At 34.5% G+C, this 21,272-nt stretch overlaps 1 protein-coding gene across 12 annotated transcripts in view; it reads left to right on the top strand.

Annotated features, from left to right (window-relative positions):
- Nfat5 (nuclear factor of activated T-cells 5, tonicity-responsive) overlaps positions 1–21,272 on the top strand; it is a 108,085-nt gene that overhangs the window by 48,329 nt on the left and 38,484 nt on the right. For 6 of the 12 annotated variants that reach the window (XM_013503964.1, XM_005403545.2, XM_005403546.2 and 3 more), the window contains 4 exons: positions 8,738–9,296; positions 15,201–15,393; positions 16,600–16,790; positions 19,275–19,447. In XM_013503964.1, the coding sequence (XP_013359418.1) occupies positions 8,738–9,296; positions 15,201–15,393; positions 16,600–16,790; positions 19,275–19,447 (1,116 nt within the window). Of the gene's footprint in view, positions 1–2,590; positions 2,795–8,225; positions 8,288–8,737; positions 9,297–11,683; positions 11,814–15,200; positions 15,394–16,599; positions 16,791–19,274; positions 19,448–21,272 lie in introns of those variants that run through there. The other 6 variants (XM_005403550.2, XM_013503966.1, XM_005403552.2 and 3 more) reach the window with 5 other exon arrangements.

Raw genomic sequence — 21,272 nt, 5'->3', positions numbered from 1 at the left:
TAGACAGTTTACTTATCATTGTATGTAACCCTGTCTCAATCTTTGTAGCCACAAGGAGATACCTCTCTCCTGTACTACTGAAATCTTAGTTCTTTGCCCTTTGCCATTGTACTTTAGGGAATTTAATATTGTGTGCTGTCACTTGCATTAGGGATACATAACATGCTAGACTAGGTGGTATAAGATATTGAGTTAAAAAGCCACCTCTTTTTTCTACAACTATTAGTATTTGAAAATGAGAATATGATATTCTAGAAGAATATTCATTTTTAATAAAAGCAATTTTAGCAAAATTATATATCCCATTGAATTATTTTATTAACTTGTATTCAGAAGCATTTACTAGCTAGGTCTGGTGCCACAGGCCTGTAATCCCCAGGACTCTGGGAGGCTAAGGCAGGAGAATTGCAAGTTTTAGCCTAGTTTAAGCAACTTAGTGATTTATAAGACCATGTCTCAAAAAAATGAAAGTAAGCAAGTAAGACAGCCAGCCTGTATGCATATGGGTTGTGGGGGCAACAGATAGATCTGCTATGTAATTTGGATTTCTTTTTTTTAGACAGGGTCTCGCTGTATAGTGCAGACTGCCTTGAACTTGCTGTGTAGCCCAGGCTGGCCTCAAACTTGGAGTGATCCTCCTGCCTCAGCCTCCCAAGTGCTGGGATTACACTCATGTGCCACCACACCGGGCTGTAATTTGGATTTTCATAAGTTGATTAAAGGATTTTCTTTAGCTGAGAAATCAGTAATTTTGAACACCTTGTAGTTGGTATTTGTAAGATTAAGCTGTTAACAGGAAAGATAATTCACCTATTGATAATGTGAGTTAAAATGTTTGTGCATTGATACTAATCATTCCATATGGCCATTCTGATCATTTTTGTTTTTGTTTTGTATGAGTTTATACTTCTTGGCATCTTTCCTTGGGTCTTCCACAATGTAATAAATTATCAACTAGTATAATTTCTTTTTTACATGAAGTTATTTGAGGCAGAGAATTGTGAGTGAGCTTTAGTTTCTTTATCCAATATTGACCAGTGATGCTACCTAAATGATGGAAACATCTTTTTCTTTCAGAAGGAAAGAATTTTTGGCCGGGCGTGGTGGTGCACCCCTGTAATCCCAGCACCCGAGAGGCTGAGGCAGGAGGATCGTTGTGAGTTTGAGACCAGCCTGGGCTACAAAGTGAGCTCAAGGCCAGCCTGAACTGCAGAGTGAGACCCTGTTTCAAAAAGACCAAAAAAAAAAAAAGAAGGAAAAAATTTTTAAAGGATTTACAAATCAAATTATTGGACTGACGATATAGTTCTTTGGTAGAGCTTTTGCCTAGCATGTATGGTCCTGGATTTCCTTTCCACTACTAGAAAAGCAAACAAAAAACAAAATCAGATTATTCATGTGTACTTTTTAGATACTTTGATTTGAATAGGACAACAGATAGATTAATTTTTAGGGAGCAAGTTTTAGTAAATATTCTATGGGCATATTGCATTCTGACAATGTAAAAATAATTATAGGCATGCATTACTTAACAACAGATACATTCTGAAAGATGCATCATTTGGCAATTTCCTTGTTATGTGAAGATCATAGAATATACCTAACATGATCTAAAGTGGCTGTGTCAGTAGGCAATATAATCTTACAGGACCCCAATTACATATATAGTCCTTTGTTGACCAGAAAGTCATATTATATGGCACATGATGTATTTTAGAAGAATTCAGATTAAAAAGTAGAAAGTAATTATTTTATGGTATTTGAACTCTCTGAATCATTATTTGGTGGCCTAAGGAAGGAAAAAATGGTCTCTAATAAATGAATAGCAAACTTTTCAGCTTCAACTGTAGTGTTAATTATTTTTTAAAATGGAATCTTATGAATGAGGCATTTAATGCACAGTAGCATATCTAATTTAGAATTATAAATTGGTAACTTTATTGAGGGAAGATAAGGAAGTATATGGGAATCAAGATGGCCTGAGAAATGTAAAAATTCTTTTACTGGAGATTATAGACATTTCTTTCTTCCTTTTTTTTTCTTTTCTTTGTTTTTTTTTGAGACAAGGTTTTGCTATTCAGTTCAGGCTGGGCTTGAACTCACTTTGTAGTCAGGCTGGCCTCAAACTTGAAGCAGTCCTCCTGCCTCAGCCTCTCAAGTGCTGGCATTACAGGCGTGTGCCACCACACTTGGCTTGATGATAGGTTATTTCTTACGATGTGAATTTACTGTTCAGAACATATCTTTTTCTACTCTTGAAGAGATTTTGGATAAATGCACAGCCTAAAACAACATGTGAAAGAACATTCTGGTTTTTGGATTAGATTGCATTTGTAAACAGGAGAACAAATTGGTGAATATGAGTTAACAACAGTTTAGGGTAATTTTCCCACATGCTTATTTGGATGTTAAATTTTTAATTTTCAACAAAGTTTTTAAAAACCATTGCTTATTATAGCATGTGAACTTACATTGGGTGGGAAAAACTCAAATGGAAAATTGAAACTGTTTTAACATGTAAATTAAATGATCGACCCTACATTTTTGGTGTTTCTTGTTTTGTTTTGGTTTGGTTTTGGTTTTGGTTTTTGGGTTTTTTTGGTAAAGTAATCTGCATTGCTTATTTTATGTGCTGGGATGCTAGTTGTTTTTTCTATTAATACACTTAACTTGCATTCTAGCTTCGCCATTCAGAGACAGGCATCGTGTGGTGGGTTGTGTGACAGTGTCTGTCAATAGTGAAGAAAAATAGTACCAGAGACACTTAACCCATCCAATCTCACCCAGGGTATAGGTCGGTCTCGTTTTCAGACTTCTTCATAAGTCTCTTTTTCTTTCTTTCTTCCTTCCTCCCTTTCTTTCTTTTTGTTTTTTTTCTTAGTGGATTGATACTGATTGAAACTAAACCTTTTTGTAAAGTTTTAAACTTTACATTAATAATATAAGAAGAACAAAAGTAGAAAAATGAAGGTTGGCATGTAAGGTGTTAACAAAGCAGGTTTGCAGCCACTTTGTGTGTTCTAGCTATTTCAGTCTTTTGGCAACATAAATGTTGGTCTTAAATATTTTTCTGAATCTTTTATCTGAAAGTACATCCTTGCATCTGGTGACTTTTATCAGACAAGATGTTTACACTTGAAGTCATTGTTACCATTAAGAAAAATATAATCCTTACAAAGAATACTAGGGTTCAACAATGTGTTATACATTAGAAATTTTTTCAAATATTTTCTTAGTTTTTATGATTATTTTCTGAATAGTCAAGTTTACTTCTTCTCTGTTCCACTATTGGTTCACTTAACACACTTAAAAAATTTTTATGGCTTTTGTTTAAGTGGCTTTCTTAGCTACCTCAGTTTGTTTTGCATAAATTATATATATATACATTTCTAAATGCTAAGGAATAGATTTTATCTTGGAAGCTTAGTTTAATATCATTTCTGTCACATGTTTTAAATCACTGAAGTTTCTCTTTTGAGGACTTCAAAATTTTTCTGTCTTTTTAAAGGACTGGGGATGCAGCTTAGTCAGTCTCCAGTACTGAGCAAAACAAAAGTGTGGTTAGTCTTCGCATAAAATAATCTCTTTTTTATGCCATTGAGATAGTAATGGTAGTTAATACCTTAGTTGACACATGTAGAACTAATAATTCTTAATTTTAAAATACAGTTTAAGCAGTGAGTATATAATACTGTGTTGGACTCTACACATGGAAACATTTAAAATTCATTTTCATCTTTCTTACCAAATGAATAATATTTGCAGATTCAGGGAAACCCATGCATGCATCCCATTGTAGATACTATCTGTCAATCTTTATGTCAGTTGCTTTGAATATTCATAGTGCTCCTTAGTGATTCCTTTAATTCTCCTCATACCCACAATGCTGGAGATCATACCCAGGGCCTCACCCAAGCTAGGGAAACATTTTACACTGAGCTACATCCCCAGCCTCTTCCATCAATTCTTGAAAGAAGCCATATGCATAATTCACATTCACCATCATTACTTGGATAATTTGTTACTGTTAATTATTAAATATAGAACAGTGTAGATGCGAAGCTTCCCTTTACTCTTAAATTTTAAAATTAATCTACATTCAGTGGCACATAACTGTAATCCCAGCATTCTAGAAGACTGAGGCAGGAGCATACCAAGTTTGAGTCCAGACTGAGTTATTTATTTATTTTTATTTTAAAGAGGAAAAAAAATCAGTTTCAAAACAAGGTAGTAGGAGAGTAGCAATGGTTAATACATTGCGTATTGTTATCTTAGTGATTCAGAGTACAAGATACAGGCATTTAACTGTCCAAACAATATTAGCACAAACCTTTTTTTTCAGTGAACTAAGAGAAATTAGTAGTGTAACTATCTTAACTATCTTGTATGTGTGTATTGTTGTTGTTGTTGCTTTTTTACTGTTCCCTTTCCTGTCTCCTTTCTCCCATCCAGACTGGGTAATTTAGCAAGACCTTGACTCAAAAGAAATTTTGGAGGGGAGATGTGGCTCAGGACACAAGACAATAAAGATAAATAAATATCAGTTCTTCTGAGATTATATATTTCTGTTAATAAATTATAGATTGGTCTGTCAGTTTTGCTTTTGGTTCATGGTATGCTCTGTGGTCACAAAAACTGCTGTGTGAAATAAACTCCTATGTAAGACTCTATTCAAAGGCAATTATTTTACAAAAGAAAGCTATAAGAATTTATTCATATACTACCTGGGTAAGAGAATAATTTTAAGAAACATTTCCAGGTTTATAAAGAATTGGCACACATGCCTGTAATCCCAGCACTTGGGAGGCTGAGGCAGGAGGATTGCTGTGAGTTCGTGGCCAGCCTGGGCTGCAAAGTGAGTTCAAGGCCAGCCTGAACTGCATAGCAAAACCCTGTGTCAAAAAGGCCAAAATAAATAAATAAATTTGCAAGAGTCTTAAAAAAAACAAATAAAATTATGATGTAGAAATACATTATAATTATCTGCTCATTGAGGAAATAAAAGTATTAAAACATTTTTATGTTGGCATTTCCGTGTTTTTCATATGCTGCAATGAAACATAGATATCTACATTTCTAACAGCAAATAGTGATTCTACCAAATAGGGGGTGAGGAAGTAGCATGGAAATTATAAATAAGAGGAATATATAAGTGAGGCAGGATTGTATTGTATTTTAGTTCTATAGGCTGTTAGTTAAATTGTTTCTTGTTATTTTATTTAGTGATATAATGATTCAAAGGTCTTTATAGATATTTCAAGTGCTTTTACAATGTCCTAGGAGTATTCTTTAGTGCTTTTCTGGGAATGCTTGCAATTGACAAATTAGTGGTTAGAAATCTAAAAGGTTCCTGATGCCATTATTTTTATGTGTATTTACATTTTACATTATTTTTACATGTATTTACATTTTAATATTAAGGATACTTTTATGAGTTAATATAGAAATAGTTTGGCTTATATATAGTTCTAGAAATGAAAGGTATTAGCTCTCTTCTTGTAGAAATAGCTAATAGTTACCTCTAAACCCTTAGTATTTTCCCTTTATCAGATAATTTTACTGTGATAACTTATATCCAGAGCACTTTGAGTAGTAAGTCTGCTTCTTTTTTCAACCTACATTTATTTGCCAAATTAATTTAATACATATAACCAACTTTTGGCTTCTGACTTACTATAAAACAAAGTTTTCATGATACTCTCTTTGAGCACTCAAGGATACACTTAATGTCTACTGGTTTGTTATGAAGGATATTTTAAAGGGTACACCTGCTAGATGAAGAGACACATAGGGCCAGGTCTAACAAGGGCACTGAGTGCCAAGACTTGCATCCCTGTGGAGTGGGTGTGCTTCCCCCAGCCTCAGCCCATGGATGTTTCTTGTTTCCCTCCCTGGAAGCCCCCTGAACGTAATCCTTTTGGATTTTTATGGAGGCTTCATTATGTAGATGTGATTTTATTAAGCCATTGGCCATTGATGATCAACTCAACCTCAGTGCCTTTGGCTTCCCTGGTGGTGGGGTAGTAAGGCTGTGAGTTCTAGCCCTCTGAACACATAGTTTGTTTCCAACAACCAGTTCCCCATTGTGTGGTTATCCAGACACTTTCTAAAGTCATGTCACTAGTGTGAACTCTAGAGCTGTTGGAGGGGCTTGTTACAAGTAACAAAAGACTGTCCTTCACCTTTATCATTCTGAAGTTAAAGGTAAAAATTATAACCAAAAATTCACTTTTTGTTCCAGTTCTCTGGAAGTTATACATACACACGTACATATAATTATAGTGTTACCATCACATAACTTGCTTTTGAATTTGTTACTCCTTTTCACATATGCAGTCCTTCTGTCTGCCTGTTCGTTTGTTTGTTTGTTTGAGACAGCATTTTACTATGTAGCCCAGGATGGCCTCGAACTTGCAGCGATCCTCCTGCCTCAGCATTCCAAGATTTGGGATTACAGGCATGCACTACCACACCCAGCTTCCATCTGTCTTTGACAAGGATTCTTAAGATGTTCATATTCTGCATTCTCATACACATAATACTTAGATTCAAAAGGATGGGTGCGGGAAAGCTGCTTAATAGAAACAGAAGTTTACAGCATTAATGTTGCATGCTTTGTGTGTTCCACTGCAAATATTGGATGCTGCTTACTTACATTTTTCTAAAAAGAAAAGAACATAGGTTCATAGGCACACACAAAAAAAATTTAGTATTGTTTTTGCCAATAGTTGGAACAAATGGAGGAATATTAGCTGTACTTTTCCTATTTTTTCTAAAATGAGTTCTGTTACAATTTTTCAAAAAGCAAGGAAAAAATTATATATAAACCCAAAGTGGCTACAAATCAGCTCCTTAACTGTCACTGACATTAGTGTCTAGATTTTGTAGTTTTTACAAATCTTTAAAAATATTTATTAAGAAAACATTGCATTAATGCATGATACAAAATTGATAAATTTTTCTTTAAATTGGAATGCAGTTCAAAAGTGACTGAATTTTCTAATTTCAGCTACTGCATTTGACAAGGATACAAACTGAAAAATGGAACTGGTATCATCTAATTCTGTTAGGTTCTTTGACTTGTAGTAGTTGGCAAAAATCCTTCATTGTGGCATTGTGTAGATCATATTCATGATGGCTAATATTAATACTATGTTCCCAGCCTTCAGAGCAATGAAAAATTCTGGGTAGTCATAGTTTTTTTTCAAATAATTTAAATCATTTTGATACATGTTTTCCATCAAAAAATATACCATTGGCATTTAGCTTTTAATGAATTAAACACCGACATTCTTACATTTTGCTTTTTATAATTGCTATGAGGATGAAAATGAATTAAAACTGGATATGAATAATTGCTGTTTAACAGTACATCACAACATTAAATAATTGTACACATTAAAACGACTGTGGCATAAATAGCTATAGATACAAATTACTTTTAGATTTAAACACATCTTTTAGTTGTCACATTGCCTATTTTTATTTTTGTGTGTACAATTATAAACCTTTCCATATCTTGTATGAAATAAAATGTTATTTGTATAATTTTACCAATAGCAACTTCCAAACTAAACAGTATTAGTGTAACTCTAAGGCTATGCTTTTGAGGGCCAAAGTATTATCTTCAGTGTGACTGTCGGATGCCACATGGTCTGAAAATTTCTACTTAAATCTTCCTTTTTGCTAGGCAGAATCGGTAGATAGTTTTATATTTTAAAATCTTTTTATAGAAATTATTTCTGATGCTCTTCATGCTTAACTTTTTTGCTAGACTTCATTTATTATTACATTAGGAAATTCCCCTAATAATCACAATTAAACAGACCCTTTAAAAGAGGAAGAAATAGTAGAAACCATTTTCTGGGCATGTAATCAAGAAATTATAAGAGAATCCACCTAGTAACCAGTTCTTACCCTGCTCTCCATTCAGTCTTGAAGGATTTATTTATTTTAGAGCTTATGGTTTTGAACTGCCACTTTTAGCTCCTAGAGACTCTGGGTGCTTGTTTATGTTGTCTAGAACCCAGCATGTTCCAAGTCAAACCCTTTCCACCTTTATTTTCCTATATTTTTTAGCCAATCACAGTGATGACGGTACCAGTTCCATTTTCCCTCCAATTCAGTTGGTTATATATTTTTTCTATTTATTTCTCATTTTATAATTGATATCTGGAATAATAAGCAGATCTTTTCTCATTTATTTTCTCATATTTTTATTCCAGGATTTGCCTCTGAAGCAGGGAGTGTCTGCATTAAAAATGACCTGTAGTTCTCTGCTTCATAGGTTAGAAACTTATTTTAATATTTTGTGGCTAAGCACAGTCCCACTTTTCAAATTCTATAATGAATTATTTAATTGGCATTGAATGTGGACCACAAGCATATATTTTATATTGGGGTTTTCTTTATTACTTTAAATGATTAAATTTCAACAGAATGTCCAGCTGAGGCAATAAAAGCTTTATTCTTGTTTTATAGTTTAAAACATTAAATTAGATTTTAAAATTCTATTGATTATAACAGAAGAGTAATAATGCTATTTGGGCATTTTTTAAAAATAATATTTCTTAGGCCTTACATTGCTTGAAACATTTATATTCTAAAACTTAACCAAATTCCAACTATTCATTTTGGGGAAAAACAATCAGTTCACAAATCAGATTTTCAATGGGACTGCTAGCCAGCATAGGTGAAAATATGGATAGTGTATTTACTCTTGGATTGTACACTGCAGATGCTTCTTCAGCTCCCTCCTCTTCCTCCATGGGCGGTGCTTGCAGCTCCTTTACCACCTCTTCCAGCCCTACCATTTATTCTACCTCAGTCACCGACAGCAAGGCTATGCAAGTGGAGAGCTGCTCCTCAGCCGTGGGGGTAAGTAACAGAGGGGTAAGTGAAAAGCAGTTAACCAGTAACACAGTTCAGCAGCATCCATCAACCCCGAAGAGGCACACAGTTTTGTACATCTCACCACCACCTGAGGACTTGCTGGATAACAGTCGGATGTCCTGCCAGGATGAGGGGTGTGGATTGGAATCTGAGCAGAGCTGCAGTATGTGGATGGAGGATTCCCCCTCCAACTTCAGTAACATGAGCACCAGTTCCTACAATGATAACACTGAGGTACCTCGTAAATCACGAAAACGAAATCCAAAGCAGAGGCCGGGGGTCAAACGGCGAGATTGTGAAGAATCTAATATGGATATATTTGATGCCGACAGTGCCAAAGCACCTCACTATGTGCTTTCTCAGCTTACTACGGACAACAAAAGCAACTCAAAAGCTGGAAATGGGTTGGTATTCACATTTTTTAAAGTTCTCTCACCATTATACAAAACAAAACAAAAATCATTCCCAATTTTTCTTAATTGCTCAGCTAAAGTTTGCATATAAAAGAAAGGTGCTAAGTTTATCATTGAAATAAATGACAATTTTAACTTAAAATTAGCAAGTTTTACTAGAGAAATAAAAATAAATGACAGTAGATTGCACGAGTAGGTATCCTATTATGAGGGTAGTTAGGTAAATAAACAGAAAGTGATCTATTTTGTTCTTGTTTTTCTTTTTGTGGAATGGAGGTTGAACCCCAGACTTTGTGTGTGCTAGTCAAGTATTCTACCATTGAGCAGCAGCTCCAGGCCTTTGCAAATTTTATCTTCAAAAAGGGTTTCACAAAGTTGCCTAGGCTAGCCTCAAACTTGTGATCTAAGTTTCCTGGTCTAGCCTTGAACTTGTGATGCCTCAGCTTTCTAAGTAGCTGGGATTGTGGGCGTATACCAGCACCTCCAGCTGAAAATAATCCGTTTTGAAATAACTTTTAAACCTCAGATATTTTTAAAAATATTTTTACTCATAGAAATAGTATACTAATGTAATGGTGGTAGCTAGACCAACTCAAAATATTCTTCAAAAACTAATTTGCATTCTATTTATAATTGTATTTTTGTATGATTCACTTCATTACATTTTTGGGAAGCTTTTAGATATTTTCTCTTTGCTTGATGAAAACAAGGAAATACTGTGGTTTGATTCTCATTTAAGTTCATATGTCTTAACCTTTTTCCTTTGATACGCTGTGTAATTCAGGATTTTTTTTCTTTTTAAATCACTACTTTTTCCCTATAATTCTGGGTTAATTACTGGGACAGTAGTGGAACATGGTACACATTTAAGTTTTTATTCATCTTTACCAGTTCACACTCACCAAGTGTATTTCAGTAGCTATATTGTAGAATATTTACTACTATAATGCACACTAGTGTGGCTTATTTTAACTTTTAATTATTTTAGTATTTTACTTGTAATATTTAATTGCTAGGTTTTTTTGCGGGGGGGTTGTTTTGGTTTTTGGTTTTGTTGAGACTGGGTCTCATTGTGTAGTTCAGCCTGGCTTTGAACTCACTGTGTCACCCAGACTGGCCTTGAACTTGTGGCAGTCCTGCCTCAGCCTCCCGAATGCTGGAATTACAGGTGTGCACCACCATGCCCAGTGTTGCTAGATTTTTTAGATAAGATTTTTTTTTTCCTGTGTATCCAGTGTAGTTTAATAAAATTTAACTCACCAGATTTTGAGAATTACTCTTTTGAGAAACAGGGTATGATCTTTTAATTGACCCAGAATCCTTTTAGGTTATCACAAAAAAGCAGATCGGTAACTTTAGATTGGTTTATTAATTGATGAAATCATTGATCCTCACTAACATTAAAAATCTGGTTTAATATTATAGATAATATTCTTAATATATATTAAACTTGTCCTTAAATAGTCACGTATTTTCAAAGTAATATCTGTCATTTAAGGAGGAAATAGTCTATACAACTTTTTTTTTCTCTCTTTTTCTTTTTTTTTCTTGAGACAGAGTCTCACTATGTAGTTTAGGCTAGCTTTGAACTCTCTTAGTAGCCCAGGCTGGCCTGGAACTCATAGTGATCCTCCTATCTCAGCCTCCCAAGTGCTAAGATTCTAGGTGTATGCCGCCACGCCCAGCTGATTATACTACTTTTATACTTTCATTTAAAACTCCTTTGGAGTTATATTTGTAAATAAAAATCTACATTTAAATGCTTCTTAGTTTTAGAAAGTGCAGATTAGGAGATTTCCTAAAAGACAAAAAGGGTTAAACCTGGTGTGATTGTGCACATGTATAATCCTCAGTACTTTGGAGGCTGAGGCAGGAGGATTTCCTTAAGTTCAAGGCCAGTCTGGGCTACATAGTGAGTTCAAGACCAGCCTGAACTACATAGTGAGGCTCTGTCTCAAAAACTCAAGGGGTGGGGGAGAAAGAAAAAGAAAAGAAAACAAGAATACCCTTGCTAAAATATTTTCATTTCACAGTTAGAAATTCCAGACCATAGTATTTGTAGGACTACGACATAAAGATCAAAGATCTGAAGTATGAAATACCATAAATCACTTAAGTAAATGTGACTAGTAGCACAGATCTAAAAGGTTTATGAATGTCATAAAAAAAAAACATGTTTATTTGGTCTTCAATGGAGAAAGTCTTTATGAAATTCCAGTGGAAGAGATTTTTTATATTTGTACTAAAATAGATTTCAAAGGTTCAAATTAAAAGCAAATAAAATTTTGGCTTAGGGATAGTTAATATAGTGATTTTCAGTTGCTAATTAAAGAGATATCTTGACCTACATCTTTTCTGCTTCTGCTTTTGTATGATAGATATATCTTAGAAATGATTTGAGGTTACCCAGGGAAAGTATAATGACATTGGTCAAGACAAAATCTTTCATGAAATAATTCATGGAGCAGAAACTCCATCAAGCAGCAGAAGAATTGTCCAGCTTCTTAGGTAATGGAAAATTATTTGACACTAGTATATGGAAATGATGAAGAAGTTTAAAATTTGAATTTATAAGATCTATATTGAAGAAAGGATGAAACCATATGTAAAATACATAGGAAAACAGGCTTAAACAGTTTTTTCAGAGCATTTCATGCTAATAACCTATCTTCTTCAACAGTAAGAAAGATGATAGAAACATGAAATTTTTACGTTTTCAGTGTTGTTACATAGCATTAGATCTATTGCAGCTAATATATCATAATTTGAAATTTTCATAATGCTCAGTGTCTGCTTTTTAAAATGTTGCATTCAGCAGTTTATGGATCTTTAACATACCACTGAGTCTTGATGACCTGTGGATGGAGATACCATTGTAATTTTAGAGTTTATTGAGGAAAAAAACCGTAAAAAGATGGCTTAGTATTTAAATATTGCTTATATGCACTCTTACTTCCTTCAACTAAAGTCCAGAGAATCAGTAGCCCCATATCTCTTCTAGATATTTCTGAAAATTATTTCTAGAAGATAAGATGTAATGTGAAATCTATTTTAGGTATTTTGTAGTGAAAACTATTTTTGTGACATAGCCAGAAGGATTATCTAGCACCAAAGAATTAGAATATCATTTAAAGACTTTGGAATATAATATGCCACAACAGTGAATTTTCCTTTTTAATTGTCATTTGCAAGTAAAACTCCAGCTTTGGGTGTAGCACATTGGTAGAGCACTTACTTGCCTAGCATGCTCAAGGCCCTGAGTTTGATCCCCAGCTCTCAGCACTGGGTACAGAAAAAAGAACGAAAAGTAGCAAGATCCCAAAGAAGGGTCATGTTTTCCCCTTAAGCGTGTGTACTTGAAGTATTTGCAATTTTAGTGACAACTTTTCCAAGACTTAGTTGATACTTTCACTGTTTTACAGGTCTGTAGCTCTAGATATATATGTTTTCCATCTTTATATTTAAGCTTAGGTAATATACAGTTTTATGTACTTCAAAAAATCACTTAAGAAATTGTTTAATTCCATGTACTATTATTAAGTCTTAACATACATATTTTGTCAACTCACTCAGCAGTGTTCATGCCAAGTAAAATATTTTGTTTTACTGGAATAATAAAACTTACTTTTATGTATTTACCCTGATTAAAATATTAGCGAGTATAAAAACTGCATCTGGGAGCGAGGGATTTAGCTCAGCGGCACAGCACCTGCCTGGCAAGTGCGAGGTCGTGAGTTCGATTCCCAGTACCTGGTAAAAAACAAAAAACTAAACATCTGGCCAATTGACATACAATACAAATTTTACGTATATTACAAATTAAAATTTTACGTTACAAAGTTTATAGGTATGAATTAGAAATGTTTGAAAAATACAGCAAAATAATCTTGTTAGCACAGCTGCTACTATTACTTTGTTACACTGTCTTCTAGTCCTTTTATATGTATACACAAGAAATGTTCGTACATTGTTTCCGTAAGTGAATTATTTGCTTTGAGGTTCACAAGTATAAAACAGAATAATATTATCGAATTTTATGTATATGGAATTACACACTATTCAGACCAAATATTTGAATCTCTACCCAGAATGATGAAGAGTAGGGTTTATAAATCCCATTGTTCCATCTTCATTTTGATAATTTTGTTCATAGAGTTTATTTTTGCAAGGTCTCTTAGTTACTTACCTAGGTTATCTTCGACTTAATTATGTGAAACTTATGTGAGTGGCATTCCTTGTCTAGTTAGGATATGTTGTTTCTCATCTTAACATTATATAGTAGAAGCTTTATTTTTCCTCTGGTGTCCTTTGTTCTTCTGCCTACTTGCCTTCATTAACAAATCTTCAGTGCCTCTTATATGAAGTATGTAATCTTTAGGCAATATGAAGATGATTAAACAAAGCCCTTGCCCTCAGAACTTTTCTTCTAATCTAGTCAGTCTTACTACATTTCTGTGTCAGTTCTATCTCTCTGTTCCTCTGCCCTTGTCCTAGTTAAGAAGTTCAACCCAGTCCTTACTTCTGTTGAGGGCAACACTGCCTTTCTTCCCTTTCTTCTTGATGATTGAGGCAATGACTTGGTTCCACCTAGAATGGTAAACATTAGAGTGCAGTTTAAGGCTGTTTAGTTAGCTCCGCTGTGTTTGATCATAATATTCTTTCTCGGACCTGGTTATGGAGGAGATTTTGTCTACATTGTCTCATGATTTCTGAATCTTCAATGTAAATCAAAAAGTTTTATAGGTCCTGACTCATTTAAAATGTACATGGATAATTTTAAATCTAGTTCACGTTGCTCAAAGAAAAAACTAAATATTTTCTAGTTAACACCTATTGCATTGCTTCAGTTATTTTAACGGAGTAAGTGTGCTGTCTTGAAGTTTAACCACTATTAGGGATATTGTTTCTCTTTGAACATACATTCTGTCTAGCACACACTAGCACATGCACTGTTAAACAATAAATGTTCAAAATACAATTAAAAATTATTCTAATTTTCTAAAGCCCAATAATAGAATTTTAAGTGAAAGCTTTAATCATTTAATCAAAAATAAAAATGCTCTGAAAAATCACTTCTGAGAAAGATTGTTTAGAACAAAATTCATTTCCCAATAAAAATTTTTTGTGTGTGTTTTTGAGGCAGGGTCTTGCTGTGCAGTTCAGGGTGGCCTTGAGCTCTTTTTGTAGCCCAGGTTGGTATCAAACTCAATGATCCTCCTGCCTGAGCCTCCCAAGTGTTAGGATTACAGGTGTGCGCCATCACGCCTGGCCCCAATAAAAACTGAATCACTATTTTTTTAATTAGTCTCTCATGTTGATTGAAAAAGAGATTCAAAAGGACATACTGTAGATACCTTTGTTTTAGCCCTATTTTGGGGGTAGGGGTAGTACTGAAGATTAATCCAGGAGCCTGGCACATACTAGGTAAAAACTCTACCACTGAGCCACATCCTGACTTTTTTAAAAAGGTCTCTGTGTGTATGTGTGTGTGCGTGCATTGTATTATGTTTTGATTCTTTTGCTTTGCAAGTATGATTAGAAAATAATAATAGTTAACCTTTTATATTTATGTAAGACTGATACATAGTTTTAAAATTTTATTTTGAGTACAGTTTTAAATTTTATTGCGCTCAATCATACTTCCTCTTTCTGCTTATGTATATATTCTTTCTCTTGTCCGACTTTCTTTTTACATTAGATTTTACATTAGTAAGTTTTGTTTAAAAATTTTAAAGATAGTTTGCTTATGGACTGTATCTTCCTTTAGGCTTTGTTTTATTTTGTCAGTAAGCTAGCAGTTGTTAACGGTATTGTCTATTCTGTTTCTTTATCTTAGACAGCTTTTGTAGAAAACTGTTTTTGATATTTTCTTCATGTTGTTCTTTGATTTCTCAGAACGTTAGACAACCAAAAAGGAACGGGAGTAAAGAAGAGCCCTATGTTGTGTGGACAGTACCCTGTTAAAAGCGAAGGCAAGGAGCTGAAGATAGTCGTACAACCTGAGACCCAGCACCGAGCCCGGTACCTGACTGAGGGCAGCCGCGGCTCAGTAAAAGACAGAACCCAGCAAGGCTTCCCTACAGTAAAGGTGTGTCATTTAGTAAAAGATGAAAACAATTGCTCAGATTTTAATCTTAGCCAAAGCTACCTAAAACAGAAGGGTCAAATGGTTTGCTATATATTTATATATATTTTTTAAAATGTGAAAGTCTAATTGGACTGGAAGCCAAATATTTCTTGGATACCATTTACATTTTATTTTAAGGAGCCGGGAATATAGCTCAGTGGAATCTTGCCTGCCTGGCAAGCATGAGGTTCAGAGTACGATTCCCAGTACCAAAAAAAAAAACCCAACCCCATATATTTTATTTTAAATGAAAGAAGAGATATAAATATGTTCTAAAAAGAAAAATAACTGCAAATTATGAATTATCTTCCCCATACACAATACTAAAATTAGAATTAATCCTAAACTAGTTTGTTGTGTTGTTTTGTTTTGTTTTGTTTTGCTCTGAAGCAGGAGTTTTCACTGTGCAATTCAGGCTTGCCTTGAAGTCACTACTATTCCCAAATCGGCCTTAAACTTTGGAGTGACTCTCCTGTCTCAACCTTTTGAGTGCTGGGGTTGAAGTTGTGTGCCACACCCAGCATCTCTTTCTTTTGTTTTTTTGAGACAGGGTTTCACTATGTTGTTCGGGGTAGCCTTGAACTCACTATGTAGCCCAGGCTGGCCTCCAACTCAGAGTTAACTTCCTGCATCAGCCTCTTGAGTGCTGGAATTACAGGCATCTGCTACCATGCCCAGCTCCAAACTTTATATTTAAAAAGAAATTTTAAAGTGAATACAAAGAAATAGAGTAAAAGTTTTTAAAGACTTAGAAAATAAGATTTTTGAGACGGCTAAAGCAATCAAAACTGTTCAACCCGGAAGAATTGATTGATAAGTAATTTAAGTCTTTTCAGAACTCAGAATACAGTAAAAAGTAGGGGGGTTAAGTTTTAACCCATGGTATATCCCATTATAAAGAACATTTCTCTTTGAAGATAGAATGAAAAAGAATGGTGTGGAAGATGTGTAACAGGTATCCCTAATCCTTGCAAAATACTACATAGGGAGAAATTTTGGCTCATTGCATGATAGAATTTTATTAAATACAGTTTGTGTAAATGTTTGGTGAATAATGTTTTAAGATTAAAGTAGAGAAGGGGACCAGTTACAAATACAGGATTTGATTTTAAAGATTTTACAGGTAGTTTCTAATTAGTGTTTCTGTTTTATGTTATCTGGTTCCAGCTGGAAGGCCATAATGAACCAGTAGTGTTACAGGTATTTGTGGGCAATGACTCTGGTCGAGTGAAACCACATGGATTTTATCAGGCCTGCAGAGTAACTGGACGAAATACCACTCCCTGCAAAGAAGTGGACATTGAAGGCACCACTGTCATAGAAGTTGGCCTTGATCCTAGCAACAACATGACACTGGCGTAAGTGCTTAGTAAGAATTTTTTCCTTGTAAGTTACACTTTTGTCATAGCCAGGAAAATTTCAGTTCTTAAGGTAAAAGAGATTTTGAATATTTTATTAAAATGTTTAAAATATTACAAATGAAAAATTAGATTACTATAGAGTAGCAGTGTGTTGAATTTAATTCTTTTGCCCCATGCTAAAGAAATGTGATTAACAGCAGGAAAAATTAACTAGGTGTTGGGTCTTTTGAAAATTATAGACTTACTGAAATTCATATTATTACATTGCAAATAAAAAGTTAAAATGATTTGCTTTTCTAATTCTAAAACAAACATTTGTTAATGTTTGTTTTAGAAACTGTTTTAATGTATACCATGAGTTATCTTGTCTCATTTATTTGTGTAAAGCATATTACTGGTCTACATTTATCTGTTTTTATTGTTTTTCTGTATTTAAAAAAATTACATCCTGTAGAGTTGTGGTGGCACACACCTGTAATATCATCCAGCACTCGGGAGGCTGAGGCAGGAGGATTGCCTCAAGTTCAAGGCCAGCGTGGGCTACATAGTTCAAGGCCAGCGTGGGCTACATAGCAAGACCATGTCTGAAAAACCAAAACAGAATTATATCTTGAGACCATGTATTTTTTTTTTTCATGTCTTTCTCTTTTCTTTTTTTTTTTTTTTCTTTTTTCTTTTTTATTTTAAAGAGTAAAACAAGGATAACATAATAATAAGGGGGACTTAGCATATTACAGACAAAATGGTAGGAAATTATCAATGGTTATCGTTTTACATATTATTATCTACAAAATAGTTTCTCAGGAAAACAAATAGACAAATAATAGTGAGTTAGAGACAAAAGAGGTAGGAGATTATCAAGAGTTGTTGTACTATACTTTGGTATCTTCAAAGTGGCTTCTAAAGAAAATAAATAGAGCTATACATGAGTGACCTATTGAAAAATCATTAACTATTCTCAGTGGTTGTTGTAGGAAACACATAATAATAAACATACATCCACTTATGAAATAGGATAGGAACATTACAAACTTAACACAGTTATGGATAGATTAGTAGGAAAATATCAATGGCTGCTGTAATACATGGTGGTATCTTCAAAGTGGTTTCTCAGGAAGACAGAGATATGCAAGAAGGATCTAATAAGTAGTTACAGCCTAAGGGTTGTCAAAAATAGCATATTACCTCCTCACCAGTGACTCCTTTCACTGAGGTATGATGGCTGGAAGGAAGGCCAGGATTGAAAAGAAGGACTGAGAGACTTGCACCTGTGTCTAGCAACAGGCTGTTTTCTTGTTCCTCCATAGTCATGATTACCCAGGACTCCTCGATGGAGATGACAGTCTGGCCAGAGGGAGAAGGCAGACCATGCCCCAAGCCCTCTCATTCCTGTTGGAGTAATTGGTAGCATGGGTCTGAGCTCTGGGGCCTCCACCTCAGAGGGCAGACCAATCTCCAGTGAGACCATGTATTTTTGATTTTAAGACATTTTTACTCGCTTAAAAATATTTGAAATGTTAATGATTTGATTTTTTTAAAGCTAATTTTCCTTAAGCCTTTTGTAAAGGATGCTTAACTCTAAAATTGAACCATGACAGCAGCAAATGTATTGGTACAGGAGAGACCTGTGTTATGGTTATTTGTAATGGATAGCTGCTGATGACATTATTTAAAGAGCTGGGCGTAGTGACACACGCCTGTAATCCCGGCACTCGGGAGGCTGAGGCAGGAGGATCATTGCAAGTTCGAGACCAGCCTGGGCTACAAAGTGAGCTCAAGGCCAGCCTGAACTGCATAGCGAGATCCTGTCTCAAGAAGACATTATTTAGTTTTCCTTTGCAAGTCATTTGAATAGATTGGCAAAGAGGCTAATTAGAAAGGGGAAATTTTGAGAAATATTAGGCAAAGATTTATTTTTTCAACTTGTAACTTTCAAAAATTATAAAAATAAATGTATGTAATAAAGGAAGAGTTACTGATAATAAAAATAGTAAGGACTGGATGTACACCTCATTTTTTTATTTTTATTTTTTTGGTTTTTTGAGAAAGGGTCTCACTATGTAGTTCAGGCTGATCCTGAACTTACTGTGTAGCCCAGGCTGGCCTCAAATGCATGGTGATCCTCCTGTCTGAGCCTCCTGAGTGCTGGAACTACAGCCATGCACCACCATACTGGGCTTACACCTCTTTTTATTTATTTTTTATTTATTTATTTTTTTGTCTTTTTGAGACAGGGTCTCGCTATGCAGCTCAGGTTGGCCTTGAGCTCACTTTGTAGCCCAGGCTGGTCTCGAACTTGCAGCAATTCTCCTGCCTCAGCCTCCGAGTGCTGGGATTACAGGCATGGGCCACCAAGCCTGGCTTACACCTCATTTTTAAAGGATATGTTTAGCAAGTACATTTTTAAAAAAATTGTTTGATTAAGACTGTTGTAGTATTTAGACATCAAAATGTTAATTGTTACATTTTTTTCTGTGTTAGGGTTGACTGTGTAGGAATATTAAAGTTGAGAAACGCTGATGTTGAAGCCAGAATAGGAATTGCTGGTTCCAAGAAGAAAAGCACTCGAGCCAGATTGGTTTTTCGAGTTAACATCATAAGGAAAGATGGTTCCACTTTGACCTTGCAAACACCGTCTTCTCCAATTTTGTGTAGTAAGTAAGAAAATATGTAGATATAAAGTATATAGAGACTCTTTGCTGTTAATCTTTCAGACCTCTCTTAGAGATTTTGATACAATCAAGCTTATAACTATGCAAAGTTTGAAATACATGAAAAGCTGTAGTCAGGAGCTGGAAACCATAGCATGCATCTGTGGTCCCAGCAGGGTAGAAGGCTGAGTAAGGCAGGAGGACCACTTGAGCCCAGGAGTTTACAGCCAGCTTGGGCAACACAGCAAGGTCCTATCTCTTAGAGTTAAAGAAAAGTATACTCATATTTCTGAGCTAAACTAAAGGTAAGTAATTGGAATAAAATTTAAAATGTATGTAGCATTTCATGGTTTCCTTTTATCATCACATACTGATTTTAAAAGTAATTTGAATGGTTCCCCAAAATAAATTCTTAAGCCAAAGCATTTTCGAAGTACCTACATTGTGGTTAATTGCTATGGTCCTAACTGTGTTTTGTGTTACAATGTAAAAGTAAGCAGAACTTTGTAAATAATAGCATGTTAGAAGTTCTAATTATAAATTAACAGTATTATAATATAGTGCTGAAAAGTGGAAAATAAAGCTTTTTATCATGTGTATTAGCATAGAAAGAAGGTAACGTGGGTTTATATTTAAGTACAATTGCCTTGTTATATGTTTCTCACTATAATTGTAGTGTCTCTCTAATGAGTACTAGATTATAAGTAAAAAATAGAGAAATTTTGTTATATCATTTAAGAAAACTCTCTCTTTTTTAAATTTGGCATTGCGTTTTTATAACTTATATTTGATTTCAAAAGAGAATTACTGTTCCATTCAGTTGGGTTTCCCATTGAGCTACTATAGGTCTTAGAACCATGCTACCCCTAGGATGGTTGTAGATCCCTTATTTAGTTGTTCCATAGTTTTGTCAAATTATTTATCCTTTGTAAGCCATATTTTCATTCATATCAGAAATTATTATACCTCAGCTAAATTTAAAAAGTACTAGAGGGGCTGGGGATTTAGCTCAGTGGCAAAGCACTTGCCTGGCAAGTGCAAGGTCGTGAGTTCGATTCCTGGTACCAGAAGAAAAGACCAAAAATAAATAAATACATAAATAAATAAAAAGTACTAGAAATATCTTCTGCTCTTAGGGGAATTCAAATGAATTTCTCTTTTTCATTATTATGTAAATTTTACTTTTATAGTGGTATTTTCTTGTGGTGCTTTCTAGGTAATATGTACTTATAAATAGGCTATTTTCAAAGTTTAAAGATTCTATGGCCATTCTGTCATGTTCGGGAAGAAACAGAATGAATAATCTATATATGATTTATGGAGTTGTAAAGCTTTTTTAGTTGAAGTGTCCAATTTCTGAATGTGCTGTTTCATGACATGGCCTTACTTAAATATTATTAGGATGGAGGTGGGATTTTAGTGAAGTATAGACTAACACTTTGAGCATGATCATGGCTGCTCTTCGAAGAACAGAGCCAGGTGGTACTTGATGGTTCAGATCATAATGCTTTAGCAGAGACTGGGACATAGTTGCCAGCTTGATTTGCTTATTCCTTTATTAGTTCATTTGTTCATTTCTTCCTTTCCTGTTTTGTGAAGTTGTTGACAAAGTATGAGTATACCTAGCTAAAGATGGTAGAAAATATAAAAGAAATAGAAAACATGACATCCTAAAAATTTTTGCCTATATTTATCATTGCTAAATTATCAGCATTAATGATAACGTGTGTCCACATTATAAATGCGTATTTCTCCCCCAGAAAGCTATTTTTGCAATAGATGTGGTAACCACAGGAAGCAGCAATATACAGTGGAAGGTACACAGAGC

This window comes from Chinchilla lanigera, unplaced genomic scaffold (genome assembly GCF_000276665.1).
Source record: "Chinchilla lanigera isolate Chin_1 unplaced genomic scaffold, ChiLan1.0 scaffold00083, whole genome shotgun sequence".
Taxonomy (NCBI): Eukaryota; Metazoa; Chordata; class Mammalia; order Rodentia; family Chinchillidae; genus Chinchilla; species Chinchilla lanigera.
This window is presented reverse-complemented; position numbering and strand designations above follow the sequence as displayed.